Here is a 12,300-nt window from a genome sequence, read left to right as displayed (position 1 = left end):
GCGTATTTTATTTAATAGATACGAGGGGCGATTTAAAGTTATTACTTGGTGAAATACAGTAGCAGCATGCAAATTTCTACGATCCATTTGGTTTGTCGTAGCATGTAACTGACAGGATCTCCACGACGAATGCTGTAAATTAATCGCAAGCATGACTTTTGCACCCGCTGAATTCGACCTTTGTCGATAGAGTCTAAACATGGATCATATACGACGTCGGCAAAATTAAAATGACTCAAAACCAGAGCCTCGCATAAGGTAATTTTTTGAGATGTTGAAAGCAGGTGTCTATGCGGAAACAGTTTTAAATTAGAATAAGCAGATTGAATACACTTACTTATATGCTGTTTATACCTCACATTGGTGTCAATGTGAACTTCCAAATTGGGGGAACAAGTAGAATGCAAAAGCTTGTTTTAGGAAGCTTCCAAAGCCATACTCTGATGCAATACTCAATGTAATACTGCGATTTTTGCCGAAAATCAAGAAGGTAGATTTAGACGAGTTTATTTGCAGATTGTGTTTTTCTGAAAAAGCTTATATATAGAACTGCACTGAACTTAAACTATAAAAAAAAGGTTTCGAAGATAAATACAAACCCAAAAGAAACGTATTTGGTTATGGCCTCAGCTTATCCAATATTATTAACATCAATTTCGGATTTTATGCCTCTTTTCTTATTATTTATGTTGACAAAAATGTTATTACCGATAGTCCAGACAGTCTGTTTCCCAAATTTTTCTTTTGCAAGAAGCATTAACTCATAGAATTTATAGCTTCTTATAGAAGAAATTTTTATACTTTATGTTTTACCAGATTTTTACATTTTATTCTATTTTACTATTTCATAATTTGCTTTATAACTTAAATCATATGTTTTACTACTATTTTGTATATTTTATAATTTATATTTAGTACTTTGTTGAGGTATAATTATTTTCATTCATCTTAATAATTTAAGTTAATTAATTATTAAGTATAAGTGCATACATGCTTTGTTAACAAAAATGTATATTTTTTTTAACACAATAAAGAATAAAAAATAAAGAACTTTTTGACTTTGACTTGACTAGTCTTAATCTTCTGCCGAACATCGTTAGCGAAACACGTGTCGAGAAATTAAACAGAGTTTAATTCTCGACACGTTGTCAGGGCTAGTGGTAAAAAAATGCTTTGATTTTAGCATTAATAGCACTCGTATATAGACAGTTTTATACAACGCACTCTTAGGGTAATTAAAACATAGATATAAGCATTACAACAAATAGAATTTTAGATTCCAATATTTCCTTACAATAGTTCAAGCGTTGTACGCTTAACTTTCCTTAAAGCTTCCATTGGATTTTTCTTAAGGTTTTGAAGTTTCTTTGAAGTTGCTTTAACAACATCTGCAATACGAAGAGTATTACAAGCAGTAGTTTATTACTACCTGTTGACGAAACTATACTACTATAATATAGAACTTTATACATTCAAAGACTAATTTTAGACTTATTTGTGTACTAAATGTGGATTTAAATTCATAGCATATTTTAAAGGTCTTTAAAGTGGTCGATAGTAAAGAATTGTTCGGAGCGACCCGGGTTTACACATTTTGTGATGTTCTCCTTCCGACCGTTCTTGGGCCGGCCGACGTAAACATTCTCTCGAGTGCATCGTGGTAGCGAAAAAAAGTGGCGTAGGTTATTAGCTAATAGAAATAGGCTTTTTTGGGGTTATTGTTATTAATTAATTAAAAATTAAAAAAAAAAAACATATACTATACTATATATTTTTTTACGTTAATAATTTTGTGGTAAAAATATTGGTTGCGCAGGCATTTTCTGTTATACAGGCTGAATCTCATTAAAAAATGTAAACAAGTAAATTTTATCCAACCTCTCCTATTTTTTGACAGTCTAGTATGATTTTTTAGTTCCCTCTATAAGCTTATTTTTAAAATAATTTTTTTAGCTAAATTACAAGAAAAATATTTATGATATACGTAGATATAGAAAAGCGATAACTATGCGTCATTACGTAGCACAAAATAAAGTAATTCCATTGATATCAATCCAACAATTGCATGACAACATCCAATTCCAAAAAAACTTGAATAAAACAAGTTTAGCATATTTCGTTCGTGTTCGGCTATATTTTGACATATCAAACAATTGAATATGGCTTTCAGTATTGACCGAAGCGGAATCAACTTGCTTTTTGTAAATGAAAAACCTATATATTTTTAAATATACCAAACGCTATGAATTTTATTACATTTTATTGAATTGAATTATTTTTTCCTCTACGGTCATGTTTTTTTTATTGAAAATTGATATTTTTCTTGATACTTTAATATTTATTTATTATTCCATCTGAATTTAAACCAAGAACTACGAGCCCTAACAACTATACAGGGTGTTTCCTAACTACGGTACGAAACTATACAGGGTGAATCGTTAGGTCGTTTTATGAAAAAAAGTTCCTATGAACGTATGTCGGGAGTTGCTTTGTTTCTGAGATACAGGGCGATGAAGGTTAAAAAAAATAACGGCATTTTAAAAATACTATAACTATCCTTAAACCGATTTGGTTGAAATCGCTTGGCGTGTCAGTGGGCACCACATGCTTATTGTTGAGAAAAAAACAAGGCCAATAATTGTTTTGCAGCTTTTTATTTATTTTTGTATTTAAGCAACTAAAAATACAACTTTTTCGAAAAGAAAATTTTAAGTATCTTTAATTCAAAAAATTCTAAAAATTATCCATGGATGGCAACATGAAATAAAAACCAATTAATTCGATAAACAATTTCGACCTTAAAGTAAATGAGCAAAATGCCCACCTTCTGATAAAATACACGACTGCAAACGATTTGTCTGACACGCTCAAAAATACCTGGAGTATCCCTTATGATATTGCAATTGACAATTATCCGATTCCTCAAGTCATTCACATCTAGAACAGGAGTTTTATAAACAAGAGTCTTCAGATGGCCCCATAAATAGTAATCCAGGGGATTCATATCAGGACTGCGAGCCGGCCAATTTTGAGGTCCTGCACGTCCAATCCAGCAATTAGGGTAGATGACGTAGGTGGGTAAATGGTAAGAAATCCGTGTAGGATTCACCTGTTAATCTTGCCGGTAAAAAAAATGGGCCAATTAGGTAGTCACCAATAATTCCTATTCAAATGTTCAGCGAAAATTGTTGATGAAAATAAGTTTCTCTAATAACGTGGGGATTTTCGTCGGCCCAAAAATGATCATTGTGGAAGTTCATAATAGCATCTCTTGAAAAATTTGCCTCGTCCGTAAATAAAATATTTGGTAGGAAATTATTATTGTGTGCCATCGTATGAATCAACCATCTGCAAAACATTAATCTTGGATGAAAATCCCGAGGCAGTAGAGCTTGTACACGCTGTATGTGGTATGGATGCAGGAGGTTTCTTTTTAGAACTTTCCAAACGGTTTTTGAACTGACTTCGAGCTGCAGTGCCATCTTCCTGATACTATTGGAAGGATCTTCTTCTATCGCATCAAGTATAGCTTCTTCAAGTTCAGGCGTTGTTATAGTTTCTGGTCTTCCACCACCCATATTTTTATTAAAACTCCCAGTTTCACATAATCTTGCATGTAGTTTTCTAAATGTTTTTGCACATGGAATTACTCTGTTAGGATATCTGTCCTGGTAAATTCTTCGTGCTTCTTCCGCATTTCCATTTGCTAATCCATAAATAAAGTGCATGTCGATCATTTCATGGTTAGTAAAATTATTCATGATGGAGTAATGAATCACTGCTAATTGACAGCTGAATTTTACTTATAGCAATTCTATCACTGTCAGCTGGTCTCCAAAGCAGGTAGGTACAAAGGAGGTACTTGAATGGACTTGCCAATTATTTGTCATAAGAAGCAATGTATTTGTTATTTTGTTGTATTTTAAAAATCTGATAATAAAAATCGTAGAAGTTGAATGTTTATTATCATAGTAAACAAGACACAAGAGACCAAAAAGTCGTGCATTGGAGGGTGGACATTTTGCTCATGTACTTTAAGGTCGAAATTGTTTATCGAATTAATTGATTTTTATTTCATGTTGTCGTCCATGGATAATTTTTAGAATGAGTTAAAGATACTTTAAATTTTTTTTCTCGAAAACAAAGCCAGATATGAAGATAAAAAGATAAGATACGAAAAAGTTGTATTTTTAGTTGCTTAAATACAAAAATAAATTAAAAGCTGCAAAACAATTAATTATTGGTCTTGTTTTTTTCTCAACAATAAGCATGTGGTGCCCACTGACACGCCACTGGACCTAATAATTTCAATCTAGTTACACTTAAATAAGCGTCTTATAACTTCAAATAACTGCACCAAATTTCAACCTAATCGGTTTAAGGATAGTTATAGTATTTTTAAAATACCGTTTTTTTTTTAACCTTCATCGCCCTGTATCTCAGAAACAAAGCAACTCCCGACATACGTTCATAAAAACTTTTTTTCACAAAACGACCTAACGATTCACCCTGTATAGTTTCGTACCGTAGTTAGGAAACTACGGTACGAAACATTATCCATTACATACCCTGTATATTGGGACAAACTAAAATACACATATAATTTAATTTTTAATATACTTCTATTTTTTAAACTTTTTTTTTAATGTAATATTGTTTAAACAGTTAATTAATAACAAAATCGATTCATTAGGAACGCAAAAGCACAAAATATCTATTCTAACACACCAAATTATTTAAAAAATGCTAATATTGGGTGGCAAAATTCAAAAATTCGCGAGTTGGTGGTTAAAAATTATTCCCGAAACAAAAGAATACGTGAAGTGGCGAATGAACTAAATATTCCTAAAAGTACTGTGTTTAATATAATAAAGCATTATGGGGAAACTGGAGGAATTTTACATAAGAAAAGGAATAGCCCAGGTCGCCCAAAATTAGTTTCTGATAGGGATAAAAGAATGCTTGTTAAATTATGCAAAAAAGGTCGAAGAAATACGGTACGGCAGGTAACAGCAGAATGGAATCATGAAACTGGGCATAATTTGTCAAGAGAATGTTGTCGCAAGTGGATTCATAAATGCGGATTGAAGTTTTACAAGGTTATTGCAGATCTTACATTAAACAACAAACTTTTTTAATACATTTTTTCTTATAGGCAAAGGAAAAACCGCTTTTAACAGCAAAACAAAAGAAAGCCAGGCTGATATGGGCAAAATCTAAATTGTCCTGGTCAGTAGAAGATTGGTCCCGCGTAATTTTCAGCGATGAATCAAAATTCGACGTATGTGTTGGTGATTACCGAAAACGTGTGATTCGCACAAAAGATTAGGCTTTCCATAAGGACTGTTTAAAACGCACCGTAAAGTTTCCTAAAGGAATAATGATTTGGGGTTGCATGACACTTGGAGGATTAGGGTGTTTTGAGTTTATAGAGGGCACCGTAAATGCTGCAAAATATCAACAAATTCTACAAAATAGCCTACTTCCAAGTATCGCGAAATTAACAGTTAATGAAAATTACATATTTCAGCAGGATGGGGCTGCATGTCATACGGCCAAAACTACAAAAAAGTGGTTTGGGGACCACCACATAAACTGCCTTTCTTGGCCTTCTAACAGCCCAGACCTTAATGTCATTGAAACAGTATGGCATAAAATGAAACTGACATTAAGGAACAACCCTCAAAGAACATTGCCAGAACTTAAGGCCAAAATAGAGCAGATTTGGAATGAATTTACCCCCCCACAGTGTAAGGCCTTAGTCCAATCAATGCCCAAAAGAATTCAAGCAGTTATACAATCTAAGGGGACGTTACTCCATTTTAAAAATTGAAGTTCGCGTTTGTCCCATTATTTAGTTGCCACCCAATATTAGCATTTTTTAAATAATTTGGTGTGTAAGAATAGATATTTTGTGTTTTTGCGTTCCTAATGAATCGATTTTGTTATTTAAACAATATTACATTAAAAAAAGCAAGTTTAGAAAATAGAAGTATATTAAAAATTAAATTAAATGTGTATTTTAGTTTGTCACAATATATAGTTGTTAGGGCTCGTATTATTCTTGTCAATAAAAATGTCAAACGTTTAAAACGAAGTTTTTTAAAAATCTGGTATTTCCCATAAAGCGATACCTTCGGAATCCTTACCATATTTGATAAAATTATTTCCAAAAAATATTTGAGTATAATAAGGTTTTTAACTGTGTTGAAGCACAAAGTACTTTTCTTTAGCTTGTATATTTTCCACTTAATGTATTAATTCTTATTGATCTATCCTGAATTAATTTAGAATAATTAGTTTTTTTTCAATGGCCTCTATTTCCTCGGATGATTTCTGAAGATTGAAAAAAAAAAGTTTTTGTCTATGGTATTTATTTTGTTTGCTTTTAGAAGGCCATAAACTTCATCAGGAAGGAGTGCCAGTTTAGAGCGTCTTTGTTAAACAAGTTGGCTTTTTTTTCAAAGAAATCCTGCGCTTAGCCCTTTACATTTTGGAATTTTCTGTATACAATTTTAGCCTGCTCTGTACGACAGACCTATGAATAATATTATAATCATCATCAGATTAATTAAAAGTCGGGATTAAGATAGGATCCTCTAAGGAAATAATTTATGCGTTTGCCTACAACAAACTTGCAAGCTATGGAATTGTAGTACTCCGCCAAATTATTATCTATATGTAAAATTAAGCTGGATGTATTTGATACGACTCGTTCAAGACAAATCTCAATGTTCTGAAATAAACTGTTTTTCAGAAATACAATTTTTTTCAGTGTCCCTTTTCGTACATGTGAAGTGTCCCAATGATGTGTACACTGTGTCCCATTTTAGATGAGATTCAGCGTATCTAGAGATGTTATTATTTCTCAGGCCCTGTAAAAAATAAAAACTGCTTATAATAGATATTTTTACATAAGAGTCAGCGGCGTAATTAAAATATGTTTTTAGAGCACTGTTTTTAATATTGGATATAAACTTGGTATTTTTTAAATGAAGCGCCCGTTATATGTTAACGTCAAATTTTTGCATCTTTTTTTCTTACAACATCGATGTATCACAACCTAATCTTTAATAAATTTTAGCTTAAAAAATCAGAAAAATCTATATTTATCTTGATGATGGTTGACCTTGAAAACATGAAATTACAAAATTTTGAAAAATATGATATTTTAAAATGTTTAAACCTTTCTAATGAAAATGTCAAAGCAGCGCTGCAATTGTATTTAAACAGGTAAAGAATCAGCTTATTTATTTTGTTAGACAGTTCAAAAAATCAAAAAGATCATATTAGATTTCCAGAAAGACGTCAGCCAGGGTATTATTATTAGATTTCCAGAATACCGGGCTACGGTATTCTGGTTAAAATCCAATCTTTTAAATTAATGCTGCTATTCAAAACCTAGGCAATATCATGTTGAAAGAAATGAAGCTGCTGAAATTAATGTTTTAGCGTGTGTGGAACCAAATTTCCTGTAGGAAAATAGAGGAAGAGGTAGGAGTTTTAAAAACAAAAGTGCAAAATTTTTTTAAAAAGCCTAAATTTAAACCCTATAAGGTAAATATTGTTCGAGAATTGCATCCTGACGATCCATTTAAGCGATTGGAATTTTCTAATTGGTTTTTAACCAAAACTAATAAAGATCAGGATTTTGCAAAAAAGGTAATATGGTCAGACGAATCCTATATAAGCAGCAGCTGCATATGTAATAGGCAAAATACAAGATATTGGTATCAAGAAAACCAACATATTACTTTTGAACGACAGCAACAAAGCCGATTTGGTTTTAGTGGTTCATGTTTTGTATTGGGCACTAAAATTGTACATACAATTTTTGAGGGTAGCTTAATTGCCCAACGAGACCTAAATATATTACTAAATAATATGCCAGAGGTGCTGGAGGATATACCTTTGGCACACCGAGATCAGATAAATTTCTAGCAAGGTGGAGCGCCCGCTCATAATTCAAGGGTCGTTAGAGAATATTTAAGCACTCGTTTTGGTCGACGCTTGATTGGCACACACGGACCAATCAGATGGCCCCCTAGGTCACTGGACTTAAGTATTTAAGACTTCTTTGTATGGTCATACTTAAAAAATAAAATTGAGGCAAAAACTTACAAAGACAACCCTTTATAATTTTAAATGCCTTAAGGTGAATTGAAACTGTATGTGGTTTATGTATAAGACAAAATGGACGACAGTTTGAACAACTTTATTAGATTTATATGTTTTTTTTGGTCCTTGTAATAAATTTTCTAATTTGATTTTGTAATTACAGTTTTTAATGTTAAATCTGTACCGATATATTTTGATTTGTTTGAACATTTTTAAGTTTATGTTAAAGAGTGATATTTTGAGTTTATGTTTAAATTATAATTAAATAAATAGGTTTAAATCACATGGCGTTTTAAAAAGTAATAATTAAATGCATGTGTAAAAGAATACATGGCTTACTATTAAAGAAACAAACATAAATATAGATTTTTCTGAATTTTTAAGCTGAGATTTATTAAAGATTAGGTTGTGATGCATCAATGTATTCAGATAAAAAAATACACAAATTTGGCGATAAATTTACAGGGCGTTCCATTTAAAAAATACCAAGTTTGTGTCTAGTCTTAAAACAGTACTCTAAAAAATTATTCTAAATACGCCACTGACTTTTATATAAAAATATTTATCATAAGCAGTTTTTTTTCTACCTTATACAGGGCCTGAGAAATAATAACATCTCCACAAGTGAACATTTTCGTTTTCACCCTGTATTTCAGGAACAAAAGTAATTGGAATATTTCTGCTGTGGCTTTAAGTTTTACAAAAAAGTTATACAGAATCGCGAAAACTGCGAATCTATATCTTAAAAAATGACAGACGCTGCAATCACAACCAAAATGGGACACAGTGTACATCTCATGTTCTCCAAATACATGAGATGCTACATTTCTTATATCTTTTATTAGTCCGATGCACTTTTCTTCTAAGGAACCGTCAGCGTCATTTCTTCTGTGTATGACTGCTTTGGTTATCGCTACGTATTCTGTGTGCACTAGCAACCAATAACTTTCTCAGGATTGGCGAAACTGGTAAATTTTTGGAATTGCTTCGTTTTTTAGTACGTTTAAAAATAGAAAGATTTTAAAGAAATTACCACTGTATGTAGTAATAAATTATAACTAGTAGACCAATTACAACTATTATTTTCCCTAAAAGTAGTGTTGCTCTCTCGTCATAATGTTCATATTGTATGAGCGTTTCAACCAAACACCGTCAGCTATAACAGTGTTGCAAGGTATTCCATTTTCATCAATTGTGCAATTTTGGCTTCTTCTTTCGCTGCAGCCTCCATTGACTTCCACGAACTTTCACAAATCATTATGGGCATATTAATTGCTGTACTCATGTCAGCAAATTGGGAATATCCAATTCCAATATCAGGATTTATGGAAATGTTTTTAAAATTATTAGTCTTTTCAGAAAAGAATTCCTGAGTCAATCCACACATTTTACACTTAATTATGAAAATGCTAATTAATCCCATTCGTTTCTCTTTTACAACTTCCATATCCACAATCAAGCATCCAAAAATAAGATGTTTATTGTCGAATATTTGAGAGAACAAGTTTTGAACGTCAAATATTCTTCTTCCCATAACGTATTTTCTATTTGACTTTGATCGCTAAAACGATTTTTTTATGATAAAAAAATACGATTACCTAAGTTTTTAAAATACCTTTTATTGAGAATTTCGTTACCGTAATATGTGGGGAAGCTGACTAAAACTAACTTCACCAAAATTATTAAAAAAAAATATTTATAATGTAAGATTTACTTAAAAATATTTAATGAATTTTTCTTTTCAGGTTTTTATAAATTAACTAGTAATCTTTTAAGATACGTTGGACTTTTTTTCCACAACAACATTGAAATGTGACATACTTCTTTGTCTACAATATAAAACCACAAAAAAGAGTGATCAAACTTTTATCTACAAAGTGAAATCTAATTAGCCCCTTTCTTTAATTTTTATGTCATTTTATATTATATTATTTCTCCATGGCATAGTATAAGTGTAAACAAGAAATGACAAAAATAATTTTGTTCCTTTTTAGTTATAAAAATTGTTCGTAAACTACGGATTATTTTCTAAAATTTGGGGTCTAGTTGACCGGGTGGGTGAACTTACTACCCGGAGTAAATTATTAGCGGAATTAAGTTCACTCTTCATAATCAAATCAAAATAAGTGTTGAACATCAGATTCTGATGTTAAAGACTTATTGAAAAAAAAATCAAGTGATCATTCTTCGGACTCTGAAGATGACTCTCGTTGTCTCAGTTTGTGAGTACAATGTCTGATGACGAAGAGGTACCGACTGAAGTTAGTGCTGTCGAAACAACTAGGCAAAATATCGAAATAGGTTCTTGTGTGGTCATATAATATTTACCTAAAAAGTCTGTTAAACATTATATAGGAAAAGTTATATTCACTAGTATCCATAATGAAGTAAAAAAAAATTAAAAGAAAATTAGAAAAAAAGCAAATTTTTGTTTTGAAGATGCTGATGAAGAATCTTTGACATTAAAAAGGGTTTAGATTCACCTCTGATATGCAGAAGAGGTAAATTTTATTTTACAAACGATTTAACATCATTTAGTTTAATTTAAACCTAAATACGTCTGTGTTCTTTATATACCTAAATGATTTTTTTGTTATATTCTTTTAAAATATTGTATACATTTTCGTGTATATTTACCTACTCTAAGCTTGTACTAGTAAAAAGGTGGTCAAGTTCAAAATTGGTCAAGTTCACCTCATTTTATGGTACCAGATTTTATATGCTCCATACTATAAAACAAAATAAATAAAAAATCCTATTCATGTATTTATATAAAGCTCTAAAGAATGTATACCTATAATATTTTTAACATAGTAGCTACAACAATATAAAAATAAAAAAATAATTTTGTTGCATGATTCATGAAAAAGGTTCAAATTGAATTAAATTTGTCACAACATTTTATCAACTACGTGATTGATAGTTTTAAATAGATTTAAAAATTAATTACATATATTTAATTTTGTATATAATTAAAAATAAAAAAAAATTAAATTCCAATGTATTTTAAAGAAAAAATATCCTTCAAAAAAATTACCTCTTCGAGCTTTTTTTTTCGAATATTCCTAGCGATTGTAGTATTTATTTAATATAACCCTGCATAATTAGGTGAATATAAAACAATAAACCTATCATTCTAACTATAGGTCTTCTAGTATTTTATACTTGTGAAGAAATTTTATCTTTATCTTTGCCACTACTGACAATTTTCAAATATATGCCCATAATAATATTAGCAACGAATCAGTTACTATAATGCATAATAAAATTATTAGACGTAAATAACTCAATAAACAAAAAAAAGTCAAATATATTCACCCGTCGCATTGCTCCAGCCGATTTAAGCATAACGCAAGAGACAAGAGTGTGAAGACAGTAAAAATTAAACCAAAATTAATAAGAATTACATAAAAAGATCAACCAAGAAGATGGATCGAACGCCTAACGATCCAGTGTTCCTTCCGTCGATGAAAAAAATTCGACTCATGTACAATAGTAACGCATCGCGAGTTAATCGCCCGCTCCGCCACTACTTTACGGAGAAGGATCGCTGCTTATGAAGCGAGATGGATATAAATGCGTTCGATTTTTAGGCGAAAATCTCATTTTTTATTTAACAAAATAATGGTTTATTTTTTTGAAAAAATGTTCAAATAAAATGTTCCTTTAATTACTTGTAGAATATTGGAAAGTCCAAATATTTTTCGTCTAACAAATAGGAAGGAGTTTTTTTCAAAAATTTTTAATTTTGTTAAAAATTATTGACTTTCCAATATTCTTTACGTAATTTAAAACAACGTTTATTAATGATATATAGCCTTTTTTCAATAATAAGCCGTCAAAATGAAAACGCGTTTTGCGGCTATCCGGAGGCCTCTTAATTACAATAGTTATGATTTGTGCTACTCACTTTCTTACCGCTGAGATGGTCTCTTTATTCTTAAATTTCCGGAAACGATCTGTGTATGTGAGGGTTTTCATAAACACGTCGGAGAATTCCTGCTCGTCTTCAGCTGATTCGTTCTGAGCCTTTCTATGTTCCAGCAACATGTGTACTTCCGATATTAGCAGCGTCTCCGCATTTTCAAATTCTGTATAAGAATCGAAAAGTTAAACAAGATTATTGGTAGTAATTTCATAAGTGTTATTTATTTATTTTGAAATTAGTTATTAAAAATCAAA

General features: G+C 31.0%; 1 protein-coding gene across 1 annotated transcript in view; it reads right to left on the bottom strand.

Annotated features, from left to right (window-relative positions):
• Positions 1 to 12,300, bottom strand: part of LOC126745855 (DNA-directed RNA polymerase II subunit Rpb4-like) — a 49,197-nt gene that overhangs the window by 24,748 nt on the left and 12,149 nt on the right. The window contains exon 2 of the mRNA XM_050453885.1: positions 12,029 to 12,209. Within this exon, the coding sequence (XP_050309842.1) occupies positions 12,029 to 12,209 (181 nt within the window). The remainder of the gene's footprint in view (positions 1 to 12,028; positions 12,210 to 12,300) is intronic.

The sequence above is a fragment of the Anthonomus grandis genome, chromosome 16 (genome assembly GCF_022605725.1).
Source record: "Anthonomus grandis grandis chromosome 16, icAntGran1.3, whole genome shotgun sequence".
NCBI lineage: Eukaryota > Metazoa > Arthropoda > Insecta > Coleoptera > Curculionidae > Anthonomus > Anthonomus grandis.
The sequence above is the reverse complement of the archived record's forward strand: the minus strand, read 5'-3'. Positions and strand labels throughout refer to the sequence as shown.